The sequence below is a fragment of the Lynx rufus genome, unplaced genomic scaffold (assembly GCF_022079265.1).
Source record: "Lynx rufus isolate CCGP_SWC_20201006 ecotype Redwood Valley unplaced genomic scaffold, mLynRuf1.p SCAF_16, whole genome shotgun sequence".
NCBI lineage: Eukaryota > Metazoa > Chordata > Mammalia > Carnivora > Felidae > Lynx > Lynx rufus.
The window spans coordinates 31,128,061-31,155,818 of NW_025814830.1; the positions used below are offsets into that span (position 1 = coordinate 31,128,061).

Here is a 27,758-nt window from a genome sequence, read left to right on the forward strand (position 1 = left end):
ATGAGTGATGAGGACTCTGAGACCCCTGCCACCGAGTTACAGGGGGGAGAGGAAAACGAGCTGCCTATTATCCAGCTGTGTGGGCTGGTGGAAGAGCTCAGGTACGGCCGGCCGGCTGGCTTCTGGGAGTTCAGAGGTCAATTGTACAACTTCTTGGTCTCAGCATATCCTGTTCTAGCAGCTGAACAGATGTTACTTCTTTGTCTATAAATAGTGTAGGTCAGAACTGAGGTAATATTAGTAATAGCTACAACTTTTGTTTTTTTAATGTTTATTTATTTTTGAGAGCGAGAGACAGAGCGCGAGTGGGGAAGGGGCAGACAGAGAGGGAAACACAGAATTCGAAGCAGGCTCCAGGCTCTGAGCTGTCAGCACAGAGCCCGACGCAGGGCTCGAACTGAGGGGCTGGGAGATTATGACCTGAGCCGAAGTTGGACCCTTAACCGACTAAGCCACCCAGGCGCCCCTATATGTCTATAAATAGTGTAGGTCAGAACTGGGAATATTACCGCTTTTTGGATGCTTGTTTTTGGATGCTTGTTACGTGCAGACTGTTTTGCACGTATGGCCTTCTATAATGGCACAGTAACCCTAGGGAGCGGGCAAGGAAACGGGTTTAGTCACTTTCCTGACATCAGGCAGCAAGTCGGTGGTGATGCTGGGATTCAGACTCAGGTGCCACTCCACAGCCTACCTGGGAACGTGACATGCTGAAAGAAAAAAGGCACTTTGATTTCTGGGGCTTTCCAATGAGCCTTTTCTTTTAATCTTAAAATTCAGCCCATAGGAATTCGCTCAGTAATATATGAAAATACCTAAAGCTGTTCATACATATGTATAGATACATAGATGCACGCACACACACATAAAACCTGTATGTTGCATGTATGAAGAAGTTAAAAAGGTCATAAGCTTGATGTGTACAGGATAAACTAGGTCTGTCATCCCTAATTGCTCAAGAACCACCTGTTCAAAGGTTTTCCACCATTTATAATAATAAACCTCTCGTGGATGCTTCCATCTCTTGAGTGCTGGAAATAAAAGCTGAGAAACAGGGGTGCCTGGGTGGCTCAGCTGGTTAAGCATCTGGCTTCAGCTCAGGTCATGATCTCATGGTTTGTGGGTCTGAACCCCACATTGGGCTCCGTGCTGACAGCTCAGAGCCTGGAACCTGCTTCTGATTCTGTGTCTCCCTCTCTGTCTCTACCCCCTGCTTGTGCTCTCTCTCTCTCTCAAAAATAAATAAATATTAAAATAGAAAACTGAGAAGTATAAGCCAAAGGGAACATCTGAAGACTGTGGATGTATAGTAACTTCACACCTGTACTAATTCAGAAGGAACTTTACAAATGGGTTAGAAGATACTCGAAGGTGAATTTGCAGCTTCATCTCAGTAACAGTTTTCACCATAATCCCTGTTCTCAATTTTGTGGCTCATTAGGCAGATTAAAATTTTTTCATATTTATTTATTTATTTTTTGAGAGAGAGAGAGAGGAAGAGAGAGAATCTCAAGCAGTCTGTGCACTGTCAGCACAGAGCCCGATGTGGGCCTCGATTGCATGAACTGTGTGATCTGACCTGAGGCAAAATCAAGAGTCAGATGCTTAACCGACTGAACCACCCAGGCACCCCGCATTAAGCAGATTAAAAAAAAAAACCCAAATAGTTAAATAGCACTTATCAGGTACCAGGCACTGTTCCAAAGGTTTTGCATTCCTTATTGCAACCTTAAATAATGAGTGCTGTTATTATTCCCATTTTACAGATGGGGAAATTGAGGCACCAAGAAGTTAAGTATCTCTCAAAAGGTCCTGTGTAGCTAGTAAGTTAAATGCTAGTGATTTAGGGTTTGAACTCTCATCAGTAGAACTTACATGCCCTCTGTCTTGCAGTTATGGAAACTCTGCTCTCAAAACTGAGACAGAGATGTTTGAGAAATATTATAATAAACTGGAGCCCAGGGATCAGCGACATCCACGGTTATCAGAAATTAAAATCACAAGAGCAGAATATGCACAGGTACGCAGAATTTGCACAGGAGACCTGAGAATTATTTTCTTCTGTTTGTCCCTTTCGATGCAAGTGGTATCTGTGTATCTGCCTGTGGCGTGCCCTCTTTGGCCAAGTTGCATATGATTTTCTCCCTGTTCTACTTTTGGTCCTTCCTTCCCAGGGTTTCTCTTTCAAGTGAGTGTGAAGGGAATCAGGTTCAATTAATAGTGGACTGACTCTCCCAGAGTAACTTTGTTTGAAATAATTCTCTTAACTTGGGGGGCTCAAATGTTTACGAGCCCCATCTAGCCACATATAGGAGGGAAGTGGGTCTGCGTGGGCACGAGAGAGTTCCTCCCTTGTCTAGAAGGTCCAGTCAGGTGGCCTGGTTTGGCCAGAGTAGCTGATTTTACGAGAGAGGCTGGGAATCTAGATTATTTTGGTGGAATCTCCTGCTTTTCAAACGCGGGTAATTAACTTTGAAAATTTAAAACTGTATGTAGATCTTTTGAAAGGGCCAAACAATCTCACCTTTGGGGCCACACATTCCCTGGGCCGTCTGCTGGTTACCTTTGGCTTCAGTGTGTAGGAAATCAAAATATTTTTGTCTGTTTGGTTCTTTTGCTGAATACTGCGCCCCCAGATGTAATTTCTCCTCCGTGTTCAGTTTAGGAAGCACTGAACTCTGGGGCTTCCCCTGACACTGACTTGAATGCTAGTCTATAGCAGGTTCACAGTCTTTCTACCCTCAAGACACTTTCCCTTATTCATATTTCAGTTCATTATCACACAGAGGCCTTTGAATTATTTAGCAGAGGGCCTTGGGTTGGCTTGGGAAACAAACATCACCTCAGGCCTAATATCCCGAATCCTTTCACATTGAGATTGTTCTCCCTGGCTGTCATTTGGAGTAATTTCTAGCCAATTTGAGTGGTCATTTTGATGCCCAGCTTGAGCATCACTTCCTACTTGACAATGGCTCTGTTTTTCCTGTATTACAGTTACGAGGCAGGTACAGATCCAAATCCCGCGTAGGTGTGGACCGTGCGATAGGCCTCAGTTACGACCAAAAATGTGAGCTTGTACTAAAGGAGCTGGATGACATGAAGGATGAAATAAGGCACATGAGAGCAAATGCTGAACGAGATCTGCAGCACCATGAGGTATACCTTTTTCTCTGTAACCCATCCTACCTGGGCTCCCCAGTTCCACTTCATCGAGTAGTACCCATAGTATGTTCATATAACTTTTGTTATTTTCAAAGAAACACAAGTAGGAGAACACAATTTTAAGGCCTACTTTCAAGGAATTTATCGCCTGCCTGAGGAGACAACAAATTTTAAACTTAAAAAATATTTTTTTAATGTTTATTTATTTTTGAGAGAGAGAGAGAGAGAGACAGAGTGCCAATGGGGGAGGGGCAGAGAGAGAGGTGGACACAGATTCTGAAGCAGGCTCTAGGCTCTGAGCTGTCTGCACAGAGCCCGATGTGGGGCTTGAACTCACGAACTATGAGATCATGACCTGAGCCGAAGTCGGACAGTCAACTGACCGAGCCACCCAGGCGCCCCAAAATGGAAAATTTTAAAAATGCACACATGTAGAGAGACTAGCATAATGTACTCAACAGCCACATGCAACAGTCATCAACATATGGCCACCCTTGTTTCCTCCATATCCCTACCAACTCCCCTCTCATGACAGGCGACTGGGCTATTGTGAAGTGATAATACTTATTGCTTCATTTACTTATGGATATTTAAGTATGTATCTCTAAGATATAGATCCTTTTAAAAAATAACCATAATAACCATAAATACCATTAAAAATATATAGTAATTCCTTAATAATATAAGGATTTTGAGGTTTAAGTCAATGGATTGGATGAAAAATCCTTTAAGTCACCTTCTGTGTGTAGCATACAAGACCATGGTCCGTGTCTTCTTGGAGACCAAAATGGTCAGTTTTCCTCCAGAGAAGAAACATCACTGTTAGTTCAGTTGCCCATGGGATGTAGTTGTTGGCTTGCATTAGAGAGCAATATTGTATGAAAAAGAGATATTTCTGCTCTATTTCTAAATTTTTCTATTTTTCTATTCTTAGAAATTTTTAAAAATTTATTTTTACTTATTTATTTTAAAACAGTTTAAAAAGGGGCGCCTGGGTGGCGCAGTCGGTTAAGCGTCCGACTTCATCCAGGTCACGATCTCGCGGTCCGTGAGTTCGAGCCCCGCGTCGGGCTCTGGGCTGACGGCTCAGAGCCTGGAGCCTGTTTCCAATTCTGTGTCTCCCTCTCTCTCTGCCCCTCCCCCGTTCATGCTCTTTCTCTCTCTGTCCCAAGAAAAATAAATAAATGTTGAAAAAAAATTTTTAAAACAGTTTAAAAAGCTTATTTATTTATTTTGAGAGAGAGAGGGAGAGAGAGGGCACAAGTGGGAAAGGGTCAGAGAGAGAGAGGAAGAGAGAGAATCCCAAACAGCCTCCACACCATCAGCGCAGAGCCCTATGCAGGGCTTGAACTCATGAACTCAAGAGTCAGACGAAATCAAGAGTCAGATGCTTAACCGACTGAGTCACCCAGCTGCCCCTATTTTTATTTTTTTGAGAGAAAGCGTGCATGTGGGCAGAGGAAGAGGAAGAGAGAGAATCCCAGGCAGGCTCCATGCCCAGCACAGAGAGCCTGATGCGGGGCTTGATCTTACAACCATGAGATCATGAGTTGAACCTAAATCAAGAGTCAGACACTTAACTGATGAGCCACCCAGGTGCCCCAAATTTTTCTTTTCTTTTCCTTTTTCTTTTTCTTTTTTTTTTTTTTTTTAGAGAGAAAGGGTACAAGTAAGTGAAGGGCAGAGAGAGGGAGACAGAATCCCACAAGGAGAGAGAGAGAAGCAGGCCTCACCTGAAGCAGGGCTCATGCTCACCCGAAGCAGTGCTCGAGGTCACCCAAGGCAGGGCTCGAACTCACAAATTGTGAGATCATGACCTGAGTGGAAGTCAGATGCTTAACTGACTGAGCCAACCAGGTGCCCCACATTTTTCTGTTTCTAAATGTGGGCACACAAAGACTCACATTCATTGCCTCCAGAGGGACAGATCAGTAGACTCATGCCTTTATTGATGGAATCATCTGTACCACATAGACCTATCCTTTCCTCGCTCTCTCCCTTCCTCTTGCCCTCCCCCCACTCTCCTCTCTCTTTCCAAACATGCATTGTTGAATTTTAACATGCTAATGTGGGCTTGAGTGGCCAAAGAAGACTTTTTCGAGGAGATGGGACTATACCCAGGGCTTGGCATGGCCTTGAAGAATGATGAGGAATAGAGAACAGGAATAGGAAAAGAAGGGTACCCTAGGTAAGGTGAATGACATGAGCTAGGACTTGGAGGTGGGAATTAACTTGGCAAGTTCAAAACATTGAGGGGGCTAGTGTGATTACAGAAGAGGCTGCTTTGGGGGATGTATGAGGAAATCAGGCCTGAGTAGGGCGGTGAGACCTTGGAATCCAGGCAGGGGGCTTTATCTTTGATGTCTTAGAAAGCATGACCCCAGTAAGGATGGCTGAGCAAGAGAGTGACATGTTGAAAGTGGCATTGAAGGTGGATTGAGTTCTGGCATGTGAAGATGACAGGGAGGGAAGGGGATGGCCAGTGAAGGAAGATGCTTTTGCTTCTTGGTGCCCAAGGTCAAAACCTGAACTAAGATGATTTGCTCTGCAGCTACAGATACCCTTTTATTCTTTCAAATAATGTGTTTTTATGTGTTTGTGTTTTCTTATTTAAAGATAATGTCTGTATTGTAGCAAAATTTGAATGTATAGGTAAGCTAAAAGAACATTTGTAACCATCCACAGTGTTACCACCTGGAGGTAATTAGTGTTGACTCTTGTGTTTATCTCCTAGAGTTTAGATTATTTTCTAGGCATATATGAATTTCTTTATAAAAAGTATCATATTATTTTATAAACTGTATTTTGCACTTACTGTCTTTCCATGTCAATACATATATTCATTTATAATGTCTTTTTTCAAATTTTCAAATTACCGTTACAGAAGTGTATGGTAAGGGTGTTTGTCTTCTGGGGCACCTGGGATGCTCATTTTGTTGAGCGGCCAACCTCAGCTCAGGTCATGATCTCACACTGCATGAGTTCGAGCCCCACATCAAGCTCTGTGCTGACAGCTCAGAGCCTGGAGCCTGCTTCGGATTCTGTGTCTCTCTCTCTGTCCCTCCCTTGCTCATGCTCTGTCTCTCTCTGTCTCAAAAATAAATAAAAACATTAAAAAAAAAAAAGAGCATTTGTCTCCCTAGTAATCCATCTCTCCAGATGTGACTATGGCTAATGTTTTGGTGTATATCCTTCCAGATGTTTTTTATATCCTATCCTATCACATTATATTAATGTTATGATTTTTAATGAATAAATAATATTTCAGATATGGAAATATATATGTACAGAGATACCGGAGGCACTGTTTTTGTTTGTTCACTCCCTTTTTATGGACACCCCCTTTTTTATGGCCTTTTTTTTTTAAAATGTTTGTTTATTTTTAAAAGAGAGAGACACTGGGGCGCCTGTGCTTAACCAACTGAGGCACCCAGGTGCCCCAGAGGCCTGCTTTTTAATAATAATGTTGATATTGTCAAATTTGTATCTTACAGATATCTTCCTAAGTTTAAGAAGAAACGTGTTAGGACGCAAAGAGGTCTGGGAACCTAGGTTTCCTTAGAGGGAGATATCCTTGAGGATTTTTGGAAACTGTTCTTTCTTTGTTCTGACTCCTCCAGGCAATCATTGAGGAAGCTGAAATGAGATGGGTTGAAGTCTGCAGAGCCGTGCATGAGTTTAAAAAAGATGTTCTAAAAACTATATCCAAGAAGAAAGGGAGTATTTTGGCCACTCAGAAAGTGATGAAGTACATTGAGGACATGAACCGCCGGAGGGTGAGTTGACAGGAGGCTGGGGCTTAGCAAGGGAGAATAGATTCATCAGATGATGACATTAGAATGATCCATGGGAAGCAGCCCCACTCCATTTGGTCCACCATAAGACCATAAATGCTGTCCACATATGTAGATTTATTGCATCACTACCACTGTGTGTCTTAAAATGCAAGTTTATCAAGGCTAAAATCAATCAGGCAGGATGAATATTAATAATATCTCAGACTGTTTTTTTCTTTTTTATTGTTACTATTTGTTTCAAGATCTGATATGTTTTCTAGAGATAGGTGATGAGAACCTATCTAGTCAGGTGACTGCATAAATCTCAAGCTCTTCAAGTTCCATTATTTATAAGGAGACATAAAATTATGTTCCTTCACTTTCAAAGATCTTGTAGCATGTCAAGCTTAGGATCCTGGACATATGTAGGGTTATTATCCTTAATGTGTTATAAGTGATAAAAATTATATAAACTACCAAGAGAATAAGAGACCAAAGAATCATAAAATCATTTTGGTCAGGAATGGCCCCTGTACCCAAACGATATACCCAAATTATCTTGAATTTAAAAGCAATAGAAAATTTGCATGGCACAGACCCAGTTACCTCTGCTTCTTGGTCATGAGTGAAGTGCTACAGCCATGCCAGTGGGGGTAAGAAGACCTAAAAATAAGTGACTGAATGTTAGGTTCAGTGTTTAGTTTGCAGCCCCAAACCTACCAACTTTTCAAACCAACAGGGCAGAAGAAGGGACATGGATTAAAGTTTATTTGTATTTTTTAGGATAATATGAAGGATAAATTATGTTTGAAAAATGTTTCTCTCAAAGTGCAGAGGAAAAAGATGCTTTTACAATTGAGGCAGGTATGTGGCTCTTCCTTCCTTCCTCTCTTCCTCTCTCTCTCTCTCCCCACCCTTCCTTCTCTCTTCCTTCCTTCTTTCCTTCCTTCCCACCTTCCTTCCTTGTTACTGTGATGTATCACTGTAATGTGTTCCCAAAGATGATCATGTCCTAATCCCTGGAATCTGTGAATCTGTTACCTCACGTGGCAAAAAGATTTTGCAGATGTGATTAAGACAAGGATCTTGAGATTTTCTTAAAATAATCTCCCCTTGACTCAGAGGGAGATTGTCTTGGGTTATCTGAGTAGGTCCAGTATAATCACAAAGGTCCTTGTAAGAGGAAGACAGGAGAGAGAGATGTGTTAACGGAAGCAGAGATCAGAGTGATGAACTTTTAAGGTAGAGGAAGTGGTCATGAACAAAAGAGTGCAGGCAGCCTCTAGAAGCTGGAGCAGGCAAGGAAACAGATTTTCCTTGAGGGCCTCCAGAAGGAGAGTGGCTCTGCCAGCACCTTGATTTCAGCCCAAACAACCATTTTGGATTTCTGTCCTCTTGAGCTAGAATATAATGGATTTTTGTTTTAAGCCACTATGTTTGTGGTGATTTGTTACAGCGGTAATAGTAGACTCATACAGTTACTGTGCTGGCAGATCCATAGACATAGTTGCCTTGAGCTTGAAAGACCCTCGTGACATACTTGTTGACCCTTTTGGGGAACGTGGCTGGGCGGCACAGGTACAGTGTGCTTTGGGTGTCTTTGCGACAGACTCTATGGGCTCCTGATTAAAGGCAGTAAGGCAGACCCGCATGGGGCCTCTAGAATGTGATTCCATGGCTCCATCCTCTCCTAGCTCAATATATTTTTAACTGACTTGAATATGGGCACTGATGGCATGTGCATTAGAGGTGACCACTGACAATGACACGAAGTTGTACAGGAGAATTAACATGTCTGGAACTCTTGCCTGATTGACTTGGGATCCCCAAAGACAACAAGCTGGAACATCTTTAACAGCACAAAGTGACTGAAGACAAATTTAAGATCCTCCATTTTGATCCCCTAAGATAACTGCACAGGCACCACATGGCTTAACCCTCGAGTCCCTGATAAAGTCAGCCCAGCTGGAGGTGACGCTGTGGCCTGGGGGGCACCCAGAGAACCACAGTGCTCCACGGAGAAAGCGGTGGGCTTGCTCCTCTCGTTCTGAGCAGCCCGGACCTGGAGCAGTGCGTCTCGGGGAGAGCTGCACGCTTGGAAGAACTGGTCATCTAGAGCCCACCCAGGAGAGGGAGCTGGAGAGCAAGGGGAACAGAGGAGGACCCAAGAAGAACGGGGAGGGCCAGCTGCTGTCTCCAAGTGTGCAGGCAACTGTGGGAAGGAGAGAACACACTGCTCTGGAGGTCCCCAGTGGGGAGTGAGGGCTGGAGTGGCGGTGTCATTGAAGGATATTTGAGATGAGTGTAAGAAAAAATGTGGCCCCGGCTGCAGTGCCGAAAATAGAGAGGAGCTGCCTCCAGAAACGATTCTGGTACTCCAGGCTTTGTGCAGGCCCAGGCATCCTGGAAGACGGATTGACGTGTGAGAGAGGGAGGGCATGGATGACTTTTAGCCTAAAAGCCACTGCCACACAGGACTGGCCCTGAGGTGGCCCTGCTCTCGGGAGCTCACAGATTAGCAGAGAGTGGGGATGGTAGGAAAAGGCTTCATGTGTAACTGGTATCCAGAGGTAACAGCAGTAGGGACCAAGGAGCCACAGGGGGAATTCTCCTGGTGTGGAAGATGGTTTGGGAGTATTTGAGCTGAAGGATGGGTCATTACTGGGGCTTCAGGAAATTGTTCTTGTTGTTTTGAGGGAAAGGGAAGAAGCCTTCTAGGAGGTAGTAGAGCGTGAGTAGAGTGTAGGGGTGAGGAACAGTTCCCGAATTTGGCTCTCACCTGCCACAAACATAAGATGGCCTAGACCTGGTGAGGCAGGTAAGGTGGGCCAGGTCAGGGAGGGAACCCTCCCTGATACAACCACAGTACAAAAACGTCACATGAACACAGGAAGGGAATTTATGGGCTGTTGGTCCTGGGTTTTCCAGGTTAAAAACAACTTTTATATGGTCTCCTTCCTACTTTTCCTTCATAGCACTGTTTAGGCACTACCTCTTGTGGGAAGCCCTTACTGACCCAGGCTTCCATTCTTCTCTGGCCTGGCTGAGGGGCTTCTGTGTGCCCACTGCCCCTCCCACTATACCACACAGTGACCTGTTTGTGAACCCTGGTTGAATGTGTGTTCCTTGAGGCCAGGGAGTATTGTATTTATTCAAATCTCTACCCTAGTGCCTTGTTCCAGTCCTGGCACCAAGCAGATCCCCAGCCTGTGTTTGTTGAATGACTAAATGATGACCAATTTTCAGAATTTCATCCATAATTACAAGATGTGAGTCATATTTAGAACTCACAACCTCATGTCGTTTTTTTCTTCTTTCTGAGCTGTAGAAGGAGGAGGTGGGCGAGGCCCTCCATGACGTTGATTTTCAGCAGCTGAAGATCGAGAATGCTCAGTTTTTAGAGACCATTGAAGCAAAGAATCAAGAACTGATCCAGCTAAAGCTGGCATCTGGAAACACCCTGCAGAGACTCAATGCATACAAAGTAAGGTCCTCCCTGATGCCCAGGTCGCTGAGGCCTCCCACACCCACCTTGCCAGCCACAGTGAGGTTCCCAGACACCACTGCAGTTTTACAAAAGGCTTGGATCCCCTTCATTTACTGTTGCTCCCTGATTTCTCTTGACAAGCCGTTTCTCCTAAAAAACTCGAATATTCCCACAACCCTAGCTGTGCATTGGAACCACTCAGAGAGCTTTTTTTTTTTTTTTTTTTTTAATGTACAAACACCCTAGTCCAATCCTGGCCAATTGAGTTAAGGGGTGAGGGTGAGGGCCATGTGTTTTGGTTTTTTTTTTTAATGCCCCAGATGATTTATATGTACAGTGAGTTTTGAGAACTAACTGCATTTAGGGCCCTGTTTAAGCCTGTAATAAGCACTTCCCTACTTAAAACCCTCCAGAAGAAAACTCTCTTAGCTAAAAATCAGAAAACTAATAAATAATTCCTCATCCCCACAGAACCTTTTTGGGAGAGAAAGAGGTACTATTAATAATTAAGCAGGGATGATAGCCATGACTGTCCAGTCACCCTGCTAACAATTGTTTCATGCAGCAGTCAGCTAACTGGCCAGTGTATCCTGCCCACTGGCCTGTGAGCAAAGAATGGTTTTTACAGAAGAACATCTATAACTGATGTTATAGACAACACCATCTTTGAAACCCAATTAAGTAAAATTGGTTTCTCCTCCAGAAATTCCATTCTACTCGTTAGTAGACCTCTATTCCAAAATGTACTTATTATATTTTAAATTTCATCAATAAAACATTTGTAGAAATTTGTTTTTTCTTTTGTTAATATAAGTAATTACATAATATCCTCAATTTTACCTCTTGGCCTGCAAAGCTTAAATATTTGCTATCTGGGGCACCTGGGTGCCTCAATCAGTTGAGTGTTTGACCTGATTTTGGCTCAGGTCATGATCCCAGCATTGTGGGATCAAGCCCCATGTCAAGTTTCTCACTGAGCATGGAGCCTGCTTAAGATTCTGTCTCTCCCCTTCTGCCCCTCTCCCCCACTCACGCTCTCTCTCTCTAAAATAAAATAAAATTTAAATTAAAAAAATTAAAAGAAATAAATATTTGCTATCCAGCTTTTACAGAGCAAGGCTGCTGACCCCTAGCCTAGTGCCCTGGTGACAATGGTGGCTACAGGCTTCAGGTAACTCACAGGTGGTCTTCATTTGGCCCACACAGTGTCATTTTAAAATGTAAATTTGGAGATGTTTAGATTAGACTGTTAAGTTTGTCCAACATTTTCCTTTTACAAATGAAAACCTTGAGGCCCAAAGAGAAAATAATTGCCAGGTTCAAGCAACAAGTTTGTGACAGGGCTGGAACTCCTAGTCCGGTACGTGTCCCACCTAACCCAACTGCTTCTCCCTGGCATAAAGCATGTAGACAGCATTGTGCTAGCATTTTGAAACTCATGTGTCATCCATCTGCAATAGATCATCCATTTTGATCTTATCTCATCAGTAGTTAGCTTATCTGATCACTGTTATTTCAAGATGAAGCCAATCCCCATGACTCCCAGGCCCTCACTGGTAGAAAGCTGGGTAGTACGTGGTTGCATCACATTGGATCTTGATCTTATCCCATAGAATCAACTTAAGTAGCACAGAGCCTGTCTGGTCTTGTGTAGAAAAGCTAAGGGTTTGGAGTGGAGCTACTGGTTTATAAAATGAAACTTCCAGGTCCAGGGCCTGAGCTCTTTAGGACAAGTGTCAATGCAGAGGACAAATTGTTGGCCGTACCCATGCAGCAGCAACACAGGCCACAGTGAGTGGGATGGGAACTATTCTGGTCAGAACCCTAGAGGCCATCATTCCTGCAGGCCTGTTTCAAATAATAGTAAGCAGATGGTGGAGCTTGGGAGGAGGTGCCTACAGGAATCCTACAGTGGACTCAGTGACAGGTTGAGGGAGGAGCCGGCTCATTTTTTCCATGTCTCAGTTGTTAGGTCTCCTAGGGGAAATGGAGGCAGAACAACTGTTGAGTTTCGGAGTCCTACCTCACCTGAGTTTGAAGGGGTATTCCACTAGGGACCATGGGTATGGTGCCTCACCTCTCAGAGACAGATTTTTGCGACTCACCACCAGGATAGAGCTCTGGCTGGCCTGCGCCATGTTCCTAGCACCGAGGACAGTGCCTGGCCAAAGCAAGTGCTTAGCCAGCATTGTCAAAGGAGCTGCTAGCAATTCAGGTGTGTGTTTAGAGGATGGTGGGTTGGGGGGATGGTGGTGGCAGGAGAGACCACTTTCATATAAATATCAAACACCCAAGTGTAAGACCTTGTGAAAGCACGAAAATAGCTATTACCAGGTGTTCACTTCAGCAGCTCATATGCAGAATAACTGTTACCAAACATACCAAGGACCTGTGGCATGCCGGGCACCAGGCTAAGTGCTGAGGGTATAGATGCGAAGGAAACAGACACGGCCTCTTCTGTGAGTTTGGTCCAGGAGCCTCAGCCAAAGGGGCACCTTTTTCTCTGACTTTATGCCGTCAAGCTCTCCCTGGTAGAATCTAGTAGAATATAAGTGTATGATGACAGCTGTGATGTGTCATTCCTAATTGACTATAAACTAGTGATCTCCATGTAAACTAGTGCCTTGTGGTCAGTAGAATTCCAAGATGTCCCCCAAGACTCCCCACCCCCTGGTGTATATACCCTGTACAATCCCCCAAGGCTGTGGGTGTGATGGATTCTATTATTAGGTTCTGTTCTATGATTACATAATATAATATGGCATAGTTGACCTTAAGATAGGGAGATTATTGGGTGGACATGACCTAATCATACGAGCCCTGTGAAAGCAGAGAGTTTTGTCTGTAAAAGGAAGTCAGAGATTTGAAGCACTGGAGGGAATTCTCTAAGCAAGAAGTTCTCCATGGCTGGCTTAAATATAGAGGGACCTTGTGGCCGCCAGGATAAAAACAGAGACCTTAGTCTTACAACTTCAAGGAGATGCATTCTGCCAACGGTCTGTGAGCTTGGAAGAGGACCCCAGATGAGAGCCAGCCCTGGCCAACATCTTGATTTCAGCCCCACGGGACCCTACCTGGGCAGAGAATCGAGCCACACTGTGCCTGGACTCTGTCCTATAGAAACTGAGATGATAAAAGGGTGTTGTTTTATGCCACAAAATTTGTGATAATTTGTTACACAGCAAGAGAGAGCAGATGTACCTTTTTAGAAGTAGCCACCTTAAGTGACCGGCGTCCCGCTCAGCATCACAAATTGCTGTCCTCACACCTTGAGGGCCCTGCCCCACCGGAGCCAGGGACTGCCTTACAGGTGCCCTTGCGGTCCTTCCTTTCCTGCCCTGTCTCTCTGTACTGCGGGGTTAGTGCCTTCCCTCTGCTCTCCTTCTCTCCCCTGTGACCTGCTGGTTTGCAGGTCCCCCACACTGCCCCCCACTGCCCCCCAGCCCACCCCCTCAGCCTGGTCTCTGACCCATGGCACTTTCCTAGGCAGAGCAACTACATGCAGAAGGTGGAGCAGGAAATGAGCCTTAGAGAAGGGAGGTCTGGCGAGAAGAGGAACAAGGAGGGTGGTGGCCCCCAGTGCCCTGAGTCCCCCAGGCACATGGCTCTAGGCTTTTCTGCCTGCTCTAAGATTTGATACTTTGGGCATAATGCCCCAGCACCCTCCTCTCCCAAGCTTTTCCTTAGCTCGGCATGTTCTTCCCTCCCCTCTTACCTAGACACGCTTGATATAACCCTTCAGCTCACTTTCCAGCATCCTATCCCCCAGGGAAACTCGACCGCTATCCTCCCCTTCTTAGGGATCAGCACAGTTGCAGTTTTACTTTGTTTCTTACGCCTCCATGTAGCCCCCAAGCCGGCCTCTGGGTGGCATGGCCTAGGTCGTTGTGCTGGCCAGTGCCTGGTGCTGGGTAAGCGGAGTCTCAGAACTTGTTGAGCGATCCCCTCAGAGTTGCTGGATTCTGTCCCTTGGCCCACTCTTCAGCCCAGCAGAGTGTGTCCCAACTACTCCAGGCTGACTCCTGCTGGGAGACAAAGGTGCAACGGAGGCAAATCTTGAGAAGCAGGAGCCTGGGGGGAGCTGGTGAAAGGTAGCTGCAGGTGATGATCGGAAGCTGCAGGGCAGCCCGTGCAGGAGTTGATGATGCCAGCAGGCCCAGCTCGGACAGGCATTGGAGACGGGTGGAGCCCATGGAGCCCATGGGTTCAGACCCTGGTTAACCTCTTGTCTCTACGACCTTGGGCAAATTTGTTTCACCCTCTTAGGAGTCAGTTCTTTCACCTATAAAGTGGGATAATGGCACCTACCTCCGGGGGAGTATCTCTCTCTCTTCATCTAGTAATGGCAGCTGTTTGTGTGAGTGTCGTCGGGCACCATGCTCAGCACTCTGCCATGTTTATCTCCCTTAAGCCTCTCCCCACAGCCCTGTGAGGCGACCATGTTTAGAGAGGTTCCAGGACCTGCCCAAGGTTTCTTTTAGTAAATGGTGGGGCAGGGTTTGGATCCTGGTGTGTCTGGCCACTCTGCAGGTCTTCACCTCCCCCTCCCATCTGGGTACCAGCATTCTAAAGATATGGGAGGCTGTGAGAAGAGCAGGCCCAAGTTCCTGGACAGTCTCGTATTGTCCTGCTTAGTACATGTCCTGTAGTCCTGAGCGATCATCTTTGCTAAAGACTTGCTGTGTTGTTATATTTCAGAGCAAGCTACAGCAATCAACGGAAATGTCCATCCATCTGGACAAGGAGATCTTGCTGAGAAATGAGTTACTTGAGAAAATTGAAAGCGAAACCCTACAAGCAGAGGAGGTAGGAGAGGGCAAAATGTGCTGTTTCTGGTGTTTGTCTCCTTCTGTCTACAAGGGCTTGAGCCAGTGCACACCAAGACCCAAGCCACCTTGGTTTTTGTCTAGAAAAGCCTAGACCGTAAGTCAAAAGAGCTCAGGGCCATCGAAAAGAAGAAATGGCACCAGGAACTCACGGCCCAGTAGTGTTGACATTTTATTGCTAGGTTAGGGTCTAGAGTCAAAAATCACGTAGAAAGCATGAATCAGTCTAGAAATCATGTAGAGTCCAGATAACACTCGAGAATTCCTTAAGTGACCCATAAAGTATCATATTCAAAGTGTTTTGTATACAACCTCACAAAAAGTGTAGAATGCGTGTAAAAATCGGTATGAGAAAAAGTACACATGCCAAAATATAGTGTTCTGTGTAAAGGAGAGAAAGTTCTTTAAACATGTAGTTTTTACTCGGTATAGAGGATGCTGGGATGATGGTCACAGTGTGAAAAGATGTGAGCCCCTTACATCTACACTGTGAGTTAACACTCTCACTATTTTGCTGAGCGCATACAGTTGAATTTTGGCAAGTTAAATACACGCAGGATGTGACTCAGAGGACTTTTTTGGAAAGATGGGGGAAAGAGCATCAGCTTTGGTGTTGCCAGGTTCTAGCTTTGAACATGCCTTTTAATTAGACAGGCCTCAGTTTCCACATCTTTGAAATAGATGTCACAACCCTTGTGGTGATCCATTAGAACCAGGATAGCAATGCTTTGTCAGCCTCATAATTTATACAGTTATTAGTGACCTTGTCTTGAATGGGATAAGTGTCCCCAGCAGTATGTGTGGCCCCAAACCTGTCTATGATAGGTGAAAAGCCACAGGATGACTACAGCTGACTTAGTTTTGTCATGGCATCCACGTTGTTTCCTTGATGGAGAACCAACACCTGCAAAAAAACCCATCTCGGTACAGAGTGGCCGGTAACAAAGTTCAAGGAGTAGTCTGTGCTCTCTCCATGCAGAATTTCTGTGGTATTTATTTGTTTGGGTGGACATTTATTAGATTATAAGTAAAACATAGCATCAGTTTTTACAAGCCTGGCATTCACTGCTTAGTATATTTTAGTTTTCTTGTTACCTTTTTTTTTTTTTAACAGCTGTATTGGGTTTTAATTCATGTACTATATAATTCACTCATTTAAAGCACACATTTTAATGGTTTGTAGTATATTCGCAGAATGGTGTAACCATCAGCATAATATTTGAGAACATTTTTATCACCCTAGAAAGAAACTCTGTACCCATTAGAAATCCTTGTCCATTTCCCACTTCACCTCACTCCTGCCCTCCAGCCCTAGATGAACACTAGTCTACTTTCTGTCTCTGTGAATTTGCCTGTTCTGGGCTTTCTATTTGTGTGTGTGTATGTATGTATGTAGGTAGGTATGTATGTATTTGTTTATATTTTTGAGAGAAAGAGAGAGAGAGAGACAGAGTGTGAGCAGGGGAGGGGCAGAGAGAGAGGGAGACACAGAATCCGAAGCAGGCTCCAGGCTCTGAGCTGTCAGCACAGGGCTTGACTCTGGGCTTGAACCCATGAACCATGAGATCACGACCTGAGCCAAAGTCGGATGCTCAACCGACCGAGCCACCCAGGTGCCCTTGGACACTCCACTGAAAAGAGATCATATAGTATGTGGTCTTTCACGACTGGCTTATTCAACAATATTTTCAAGATTCATGTTGTAGTATGTGTCAGTACTTTGTTTCTTTTCATGGCTAAAAATATTTCCTTGTATGGATATAGACCACGTTTTATCCATTCAGCAGTTAAAGGGTTGTTTCCCATGGGTTGTTTTTGGCTATTAAGAATAATGCTGCTATGAACTTTTGCGTACAAGTATTGTGTAAATGTATGTTTCCTCTTCTCTCGGACATAGAGGTAAAAGTAGAATTGTGAGTTAAATATGGTGACATTTTTACATTTAGAGAAACTGCAAAACTGTTTTGAAAGGCGCTGCACTTGGGGCTCCTGGGTGGCTCAGTCGGTTAAGCGTCTGACTTCGGCTCAGGTCATGATCTCACCGTCCGTGGGTTTGAGCCCCGCGTCGGGCTCTGTGCTGACAGCTCAGAGCCTGGAGCCTGCTTCGGATTCTGTGTCTCCCTCTCTGACCCTCCCCTGTTCATGCTCTGTCTTGCTCTGTCTCAAAAATAAACGTTAAAAAAAAAAAGAAAGGGGTTGTACCATTTTACCAACATTTCACCAACACATGAGGGTTCTAATTTCTGTACATCTTCACCAATACTTGTTACTTTCCAGGGTTTTTTGTTTGTTTTCTAATAGCTGTCCTAGTGGATGTGAAGTGATACCTCCATTGTGGTTTTGATTTGAATTTCCCTAATGACTATTAACATGGAGCTTCCCTTCATTTGCTTATTGGCCATGTGTCTTTTTTGAGAAATATCTATTCAAGCCCTTAGCCCCTGAATAAGTTTTTAATTGAGTTATCTGTCTTTTTATAATTGAATTATAGGAATTCTTTATTCTGGATTCAAATAACTTGTCAGATATATGACTTGCAAATATTTTCTCCCGTTCTGTAGGTTTCCTTTTTACTCTCTTGATGGTACTATTTACAGTTTTTAATTTTGGCGAGCTCTAATTTATCTATTTTATTCTTTTGCACTTGAGCTCAGTGTCATATCTAAGAAGCCATTACTTGGGTTGCCTGGGTGGCTTAGTCGATTAAGTGTCTGACTCTTGATTTTGGCTCAGGTCATGATCTCAGGATCGTGAGATTGAGCCCTGCTGGACCTCTTAAGATTCCCTCTCCTTCTGCCTCTCCCCATGTGCATGCACGCTTTTTCTCTCTGAAAAATAAAATAAAATAAGATAAAATAAAATTAAATTAAATTAAAATAAAATAAAATAAAATAAAATAAAATAAAATAAAACCATTACTTACTATCATGAAGCTTCAGGCCTATGTCTTCTGTTCTGAGTTTTATAGGTCTTACATTTAGGTTTATAATACATTTTGAGTTAATCTTGTAAATGTGAGGAAGGGGTCTAAAAGCTGCCAGAAGAAAGGAGATGAAGTATATTCCTGGAGTTTGTTGTATTAGCCTTCCTGTTTACCATAATGTGCTTCTCTCCATTTCTTCCTGTGGATTCGAGTTACCATCTTGTGCTATTTCCTTACTCAAATATAGCTTTGTTCACCCTGCCTTTGTGCTGTCATTATCAAATGTGTTACATTTTTATGTTACCAGCCCACAATAGAACTATATACATACTGCTTTATGAATTGCTTTTTAAATCCATTAAGAGAGGAGAATATGTCATTATACTGTCCTTTATAATTACTTACACAATTACCATTACTTGTGCTATGTGTTTTCTTCACATGGATTTAAGTTACTTTCTGGTGTCATTTGTTTTCAGCCCGAAGAACTTCCTCTAGTATATCTTGTAAGGGGGGGTCTGCTAGCAACAAATTCTCTTTGGTGTGTGTTTATCTGGGAATGTCTATTCTTCATTTTAAGAAAATAAAATTTACTTTAGGACAGTTTTAGAAAACTGTGAAGAGTGCAGAGTTCCCAAGTATCTCATACCCATTTCCCCTCTTATTAACATCTTACAGTAGAATATTTATTAAAATTGATAAACCATTATTGATGCCTTATGATTAATACTTATAATTAATATTATTCATATATCCTTTTTATCTGATGTCCTTTTCTGTTCCAGGATCCCATCCAGGATAACACATTACATTCAGTGTCACATCTCCTTAGGCTTTTCTTGGCTTTGACAGTTTCTCAGGCTTTGCTTATTGTTGATGACCTTGAAAGTTTGTGAAGTGGTCAAGTATTTTGTTGACTGTTCCTCTGTTAGGATTTGTCTGCTGTCTTTCCTATGATTAGACTGAGGTTAAATGGTTTTTGGGAGGAAGATCAGAGAGGTGAAGTGCCATTTTCATCACATCCTATCAAAGGAGCATACTGTCAACATGACTTATCACTACTGATGTCAACTTTGATCATCTGGCTGCTGTAATATTCTGTGGGATTATCCACTATACAGTTACTCTTTCCTCTAATATTCAGACCATATTCTTTGGAAGGATGTTACAATGTGTAGCCCACACTGAAGAAGTGGGGAGTTATAAACTATTTGGATCATCTGTCTGGGAGATTAGTCTATTCTCCTCCATTTATTTTTTTAATCATTTATGTATATCAGTATCAACTCATGGATGTTAATTTTAGCATATGTGCTGTCAAAGGGACCATGGATATTAATTTTATATGTTGGGTTATAATCTAATATTATTTGTTTTATTACATTGTTTCACCTTGGCCATTGGGAGCTCTTTCAGTTGGCCTATGTACCTTTGACATATCCCTGTGTGTGCATGTGTGCAGGCATGTGTGTGTGGGTGTGGGTGTCTTAGCACTTTTTCTTTTCTGGCACTAGAAAATGCTTGAGACTCATCTCATATATTTTCTGCTTCAGCAGAATGGCTATAATTAGCCATTTCTCCAAGGAGTCCAGGTTCCTCTTACTTGAGAATAGCATTAGAAACCAAGATCTGAGTGTGCTCATTGCTTGCTTTCATTTTTAGAGATAGTTTTGCTGGATAGGAGATTCTTATTTGACAGGTTTTTTTCATTCAGCCCTTAGAATATGTTATCCTGCTGCCTTCTGGCTTCCAGTATTTCTGATGAGAAGTCAGCTATTGCTGTTATTTGGTTTCCTTTGTATGTGATTACTTGTGTTTCCTTGCTGCTTTCACTATTTTCTCTTTGCCTTGTCATTCAACATTTTGGGTATGATGTGTCTGGGTATGGATTTCTTTCCAATTTGTTACTCAGAGTTTGTTGAGCTTCTTTGATATGTAGCTTAATATTTTTCATAAAAATATTTTTCATCAAATTTTGGAAGTTTTCCATTATTGGAAAATGGAAATAATGGAAAGCCATTGTTTCCTTGAATATTTTTTCCTTTCTCTTCCTCCCCTCCTTCTAAAATTTCCATTACATGTATGCTGGTACATTTAATGGTGTCTCACATTTCTCTGTGATTTAATTTTTCTTCTTTTTCCTTTTTTCTTTTGTTTCAATATTTTAAATGTTTATTTATTTATTTTAAGAGAGAGAGATAGAGAGCAGGGAAGGGGAAGAGAGAGAGGGAGACAGAATCCCAAGCAGGCTCCACACTGTCAGCATGGAGCCTAATGGGGTCTCGAACCCATGAACTGTGAGATCATGACCTGAGCCAAAATCAAGAGTCAGATTTTACTTAACGGACTGAGCCACCCAGGTGCCCCTCCTCTGTGCTTTTCCTATTTCATGATCTCTAATCTCTAATTGTTTGTTCTGCTGGCTTAAATCTGTGATCTCCTCCAGTGAATTTTTCATTTCAGTTACTATGTTGAAAATATTCCAGGGGCGCCTGGGTGGCGCAGTCGGTTAAGCGTCCGACTTCAGCCAGGTCACGATCTCGCGGTCCGTGAGTTCGAGCCCCGCATCAAGCTCTGGGCTGATGGCTCAGAGCCTGGAGCCTGTTTCCGATTCTGTGTCTCCCTCTCTCTCTGCCCCTCCCCCGTTCATGCTCTGTCTCTCTCTGTCCCCCAAAAAATAAATAAACGTTGAAAAAAAAAAAAAAAGAAAATATTCCAAATTTTTCATTTGTTTTTTGAAAAAGTAATTTCTACCTCTCTATAAATATTCTCTATTTGATGACACATTAACATCATATATTCTCTTAATTCTTTAAAAACAATTGCCTTGGGGTGCCTGGATGGCTCTGTCAGTTGAGGTCTGACTCTTGATTTCAGCTCAGGATCCCAGGGTCATGGGATAGAGCTCTGCTTAAGATTCTCTCTCTCCCTCCACTCCTCTTCCCCACTTGCACATTCTCTCTCTAAATTAAGAAAAATGGTTGCCTTGGTTCTTTGAACATATTTATAATAACTGTTTTGAAGACTTTGTCTGCTAAGTCCACCATCTGGACTCCCTCAAAGGTGGTTTATGTTGCCTGCTTTTTTTCCTTTGTGAGTCGCACTTTCCTGTTTCTTTGCCTATCTTGTAATTTTTTTTTTTAAAGTTTAGGTATTTATTTTTAGAGAAATGGCGGGGAGGGGCAGAGTGAGGGTGAGAGAGAATCCTAATTAAGCTCCACTCTGTGAGCGCAGAGCCACATGCAGGGCTCGATCCCACAGACTGTGAGATCATGACCTGAGCTGAAATCAAGAGTCTGGCACTTAACCGACTGAGCCACCCAGGCATCCCCATCTTGTAGTTTTTGATGAAAACTGGACATTTTAGATAATATTATAGCAATGCTGGATACTAATTCCACTCACCTTTTGCTCATTTAGTGATTTGGCTTGACTATTAGAAATAGATGTTATAGTCTATTTCTCTTGCTATTGATAGCCTCTGGTGTTGCTCCTTAAAGGAGGAAGCCTTGATTGTGGATAAGTGTCCCTGACAACCAGGAATGACTGGTGTTTCAGCTGACTTCTCTTTGACTCTTTCCTTCATCTTCCAGCTAAGCATCTGGCTGTTCTGCTTCTATTGGTATCATACCCAGCTGTTAGCCTCCATTAATTACTAGCTGATTGTTGCTTTCACCAACCCTCTGGGACATTAATTGCTGCACATTCTGATCAAGTCAAAGTCAGTCCCCTTTGCAGGGACCTCTTTGGCAGTCTTTGAGGTTTGCTCCAATCCCATGAAGTTTCTTAATGGTCTCCTTACCTGGTTCTGTTAAACATCCAGCTGGTCTATTGTTTGTTGGTACTATTATCATAGAACTTCCAGCTGCCTCCTAATTGCTCACCCCAAAGATCTCCATTGTTTTCCAGAAAGTACTTAGGCATGAACTCCCCACACTTTGTTCCAAAATCAGTCAGTCCCTCCAGGCAGCACTCTGGAGCTCTCTATTTTACAGTCTCTCCCCATGAGCAAAACTTCTGCATTGCTGCTAAGACCTAGAGGTGGGAACAGTGGCCTGCCTGTCTTGTGGTGACACCCCTGCTCTACAAGTGAAGTGCCGGGTAGGGACTGCAGTTCCTGGTCTTCTCAGCACCTTCCTCCTAGCAGTAGAACTTATTTTTAATGCCTTGGTTCTTGCTCCTTCATTACACGTTATCTTAGGTATTCTTTAATCATTGTCCTTACAAGAATGTCTACTGATGGTTCTAGGTACATGTTTAGATGTCCCCACAGATATATGCTAGACATAGCACATATTCACTGAATGCTTCTTGACAAGTTTTATTGCATTCTGACAAGTTAATTAAAAAAATGCTTTTATTGATTTGCTTCAGAGTGAATTAAAACAGTGCTTCTCAAACTAGAAGGTACAAACCAACCACCTGGGGATCTTGTTAAAATGCAGATTCTGATTGGGTAGGCCTAAGGGTCTTCATTTTTACCCACCTCACAGGTGATGTACTTTGTGAAGCAAGGAATTAAAAGACAATGCTAGGCTAGGAAGATTCAACATTATAAAAATGTTAGCTCTGTTTGAATTGATCTGTGAAATCATGGTATTACAATTAAAATAACAAGGAGATTTTTTAATTTTTATTTTTATTATTTTTAAAATTTTTTAACATTTATTTATTGAGAGACAGAGAGAGACAGAGCATGAGCATGGGAGGGGCAGAGAAAGGAGGAGACACAGAGCCTGATGTGGGGCTCGAACTCACAAACCATGAGATCATGACCTGAGCTGAAGTTGGATGCTTAACTGACTCAGCCACTCAGGTGCCCCAAGGAGATTTTTTTTTAAAGGACTTAAATAAATTGGCTCCAAAATTTTGGAAGATTAAATAAGAATATCCCCCAAATTCTTAAGTAAATGAGTGGACTAGCCCTACCATATACTGAAACATGATATGAAATTACAGTATTAAAAACAAGCTCATGAATAAACTAGAAGTTCAAAGAAAAAATATAAGTCTATGATAAGCCCCATTACAGATCACATGTATGTCATATATATTATCAAGTATCTGATAAAGTTTTTATATGATGCATCTAGTTTATGATAAAGATATCTTCACAGTGAGGCACAACCAGATTACTCAATAAATGATTTGGGATGGTGAGATAGCCATTTAGGAAAAAACAAAAGTTATGGTGAAACTAATCCAGATGTATCAGAGATTTAAGTATAAATGATAAAAACATTAAAAGTCCTAAACTTAACAGTGGGAACATTTTTTATTATACTCTTGGAATTGGGAGGATTTTTGAGGTGTAAGACACAGAAACATAAAATCAATAAAGTCAGTTACATAAAAATGAAGTTTTTCCAGTGTAACAAAAACCATCATATGCAAAGCCAAAAAATAAATAACTAGAAAAATGTGTTGACTTATATCACAGGGAGTTAATTTTCTTAAAACTTAAATATCTTTTACAAATTAAGAAAACTAACAAAAAAAATTTTTTAAATGGGCAAAAGATTCAAACAGTTTACAGAAAAGCAAAAAATCTTATATGAAAGATGTTCTACCTCACTCATAAGGAATGCAAAATAAAGCCATAATGAGATACCATCTCCCCTCTCCTAGATTAACAAAGATAAAAAATTCGGTAAGACTGTGTTGAGAGAACGGAGAAAACACAGGCAGTCTCAAACACTGCTGCAGAGGCAAAATTGGCTTGATTGTTCTAGAAGGCGATTTAGCACTCTTTACCAAACATACACATATGTTCATGGCAGGGCTTCTCCACCTGGACACCACTGATATTTTAGATCAGATAATTCCTTCTGGAGGCTGTCCTACGCCATGTAAGGTGTTTAGTAGCATATCTGGCCTCTACCTACTAGGTGCCAGTAGCACTTCCTGAGTTGTGACAACCAGGAATACATCCAGACATTGCCAAATGTCTCCTGGGGGCAAAATTGCCACCTCGGAACAGACAATTTCATTTTCAGTAGTTCATCCTACTGATGTACTTGTGTATTTAGAGTATGACCATACCGGGAAGATTAGTAATCACAGGATTGTTTATGGTAACAGCAAGAGATCGAGGAACTAAGTGACTTGTTTGTGAGGGCTTCTATACAATGGAAAAAAAAAGAACGAGTCGTTTTTTTCTGCGCCGATACAGAAAGGTCTTCAATGTTTACTAAGTGAAATAAAGTTGGAGGAGTAAAAATGAATAGCATTGGCTATTCTTTGTGCAAAAAAGGGAGATATATATGTTTATATGAATGTAGATCTCTAGAAGAATGCACAAAACCTAAAAATAGTACATACTTCTGGGAAGGGAACTATGTGGCCAGGGAGAGGGTAGGACGGGAGATGGTCACTCTGTATTTTTATACCATTTGAATTAAGTGTATTACCTATTCAAAACAATTGTTAAAACAATAAAATAACATTGCTGATTCAAAGAATCCACTCAATTAAAAGAAAAACACTAGGGGCGCCTGGGTGGCTCAGTCGGTTGAGCGACCGACTTCGGCTCAGGTCATGATCTCACAGTCTGTGAGTTTGAGCCCCGCGCCGGGCTCTGTGCTGACAGCTCAGAGCCTGGAGCCTGCTTCAGATTCTGTGTCTCCCTCTGTCTCTGACCCTCCCCCGTTTATGCTCTGTCTCTCTCTGTCTCAAAAATAAACATTAAAAAAAAAAAAAGAAAAACACTATTTAATTTTACTATATGATAATTTCAAAAGTAAAATTTAAGGGGTACCTGGGTGACTCGGTTGGTTAGGTGTCCGACTTCTCATGGTCATGGTCTCACAGTTCGTGAATTCGAGCCCCGCGTTGGGCTCTGTGCTGACAGCTCAGAACCTGGAGCCTGCTTCGGATTCTGTGTCTCCCTCTCTCTCTGCCCCTCTCCCGTTCACAGTCTGTCTCTCTCTCAAAAATAAACAAACATTAAAAAAAATAAAATAAAATTTAAAAAGACAGAGATTCCTCAAAAAATTGAGTAACTATTGATCCAGCAGTTCTTCTTCTGGGTATATAACCAGTATAATTGGAAGCATGAACTTGAACAGATGCTTGGCCACCCATGTTCATAGCAGCATTGTCCATGATAGCCCACGGGTGGAAGCCGCCCAAAAGTTCATGGATAGATGAATGGAGAAGCAAAATGTAGTGTATACATACAATGGAACATAATTCAGCCTTAAATGGGAGGGAAATTCTGCATATACTACAACATGGATTAACACTGAAGATATTGTACTAAGTGAAAGAAGCCAGTCACAAAAGGACAAATGTTGTGTGATTGCCCTTATATAGGTACCTGAGTAATCAAATTCATGGAGACAGAAAGTAGACTGGCAGTTGCCGGGGCTTGGGGGAAGTAGTCATGGGGAGTCATCATTTCATGAGTACAGAGGTTTAATTTTGCAAGATGAAAAAAGTTCTGGAGACAGATGGTGGTGAAGCTCATACAACAGTGTGAATGTACTGAATGCCACAGAACTGCACACTTAAAAATGGTTAAAATGGGCAACTTTATGTTATGTATATTTTACAGAAAGGAGAGTTGAGACTGATCAAATCAAAGTGTACTTAAATACATAGTTTTCCCCCAGAAAACCCACCAAACCTAAAAATAAAAACATATTCCTTAATGAAGGAAGAAAGGCAGGGAAAAAACACTGTTTTAGACTGCACTTAGTGTTTCTGAACTAGATGAAAAACATCACCAGTTGTAAAAAATAATAAGAATAACCAGAATCAGAATCTCGCAACTTTCCCCCCTCCTTTGAAAATTTCAACATTATTTTGAGAACTCCACTGAAACTGGGGAGAGATGCCAGGGTCAGTAAGCCAGAACTGCCAGGGATCCCTGGTTTAATTGGTCCTTCCCAACCCAGGACCGGGCCAAGGCTGAGGCCGTGAACAAGAGACTCCGCAGACAGCTGGCTGAGTTCCAAGTGCCGCAGGTGATGGTGTACGTGCGGGAGAAGATCCTAACTGGGGACCTGGAGAAGACCATCAAGATGTGGGAAAGGAAAGTGGAGATTGCAGAGGTAAGTCTCCCAGAACCCCAAGACAGGCAGCCTTTCATGTCCTTCACGTTTTTGTCAAGGGTTTCATTTTTCAAGCTAAGAGTACAGGTGTTTGGACAGGTAATGTCTGTGAGAGATCTCAGCAGTCACTTAAGTCTCTAAGGGAAATGAAGGATGCCCTTTCCTTTTGGTAAGTTCCCTTTTCAGTGTTAGGGACAGAAAGAGACTCTGTAGTAATATTGTTTTTAGTTGCTTGTTTTCTTTTTTTTTTTTAATTTTTTTTTAACGTTTATTTATTTTTGAGACAGAGAGAGACAGAGCATGAACGGGGGAGGGTCAGAGAGAGAGGGAGACACAGAATCTGAAACAGGCTCCAGGCTCTGAGCTTTCAGCACAGAGCCCGATGCGGGGCTCGAACTCACGGACCGTGAGATCATGACCTGAGCCGAAGTCAGACGCTTAACCGACCAAGCCACCCAGGTGCCCCATTTGCTTGTTTTCTTAATGAATTCTGGAAGCTTCTGAATCCCTTCCCCCACCATTGGTGATGTAGTGATTGCTACTTTATACATGGAGAAGCCAGGTTTTTTTTTTAAAAATGAGATAATGGATTTTTAATATCACTCAGAACCCGATTCCATGCATTTACATAGTTGCCCTGGGCCTTTGTTTTGAGAACCCCGCAGCCTTTTCCTGAGATAGGTGTGCTCAGAGCACCCTTGCTCCTGGTAAGCGCCAGGGAGAAATGGGAAACAAAATGCAAAGCAAAGTGCGAAAAAAGAAAGCCCCAGGTCTGCCACAGGCCCACTTGCAGACTGAGAACACTTGAGACATCAGTAGTAGTAGCTTAAAAACCCAGTCAGGTCACTTGGGAAGCCTGGCGTTTTCACATCCAGACCCAGGCTCCGGTTCCCACAGTACTTTGTCCTGCCTTTCCCGTGGTCACTTGGTGGCAGAGGGTGAATTAGGATCCAAACTTGGGCCTTTCAGATTTGGAGCCGAGAAGTAGCAGAGAAGCATGGCAGGAACCTGCAGCTTCTCACTTCACTAAACAGAAACCAGCTCTTTAGAAGATTCTTCCAGACTGGCTGACTCTTCCACACAGAGTCACCTGCCTCACCACAGGGCTGGATGCGGGTTGCGTTATGAAAAATCACAATCGCTTTTTCCCAAGTGACCTTCTCCCCTCACCCTCTTTTTCCTCTTTGCAGATGACCTTAAAAGGCTACCGCAAGGCTTGGAATAAAATGAAAACCACCAATGAGCATTTGCAGGCAATTTGTCCCCCTGGGAAGTAGCCAGAGGGAGGCCACAGCTGCAGACCAGAGTGATCCATTAAAGTAATCAGCTCCTTTCCAGTCAAGGGGTCCTCTCACTGTTCCCTGTGCTGCTTGGTGTCCCCGACTCTCCAGCCACGCTGGCAGGCATTCCCCAGGCCACATTTGCCCGTGGGGAGTGTTTTCACAGCCTGGCCCCTGGAACGGTTAACACTGAAAGAACCACAGGGCACTCTAATGGTTTGACACTTGTTAGCCCACATTTAGTTCACAA

General features: G+C 42.8%; 1 protein-coding gene across 2 annotated transcripts; it reads left to right on the plus strand.

Annotated features, from left to right (window-relative positions):
• On the plus strand, nucleotides 1-27,551 carry CCDC113 (coiled-coil domain containing 113). 2 transcript variants are annotated; one of them, XM_047079330.1, is made up of 9 exons: nucleotides 1-101; nucleotides 1,894-2,020; nucleotides 2,995-3,156; nucleotides 6,783-6,938; nucleotides 7,722-7,802; nucleotides 10,267-10,422; nucleotides 15,124-15,231; nucleotides 26,073-26,228; nucleotides 27,419-27,551. In XM_047079330.1, the coding sequence occupies exons 1-9, from the start codon at nucleotides 1-3 to the stop codon at nucleotides 27,503-27,505; spliced, it is 1,134 nt and encodes a 377-aa protein (XP_046935286.1). In that variant the 3' UTR covers nucleotides 27,506-27,551. The 2 variants fall into 2 exon arrangements, with proteins under 2 accessions (XP_046935286.1, XP_046935287.1); XM_047079331.1 differs by lacking the exon at nucleotides 2,995-3,156.
• Nucleotides 27,552-27,758: the final 207 nt, after the last annotated feature.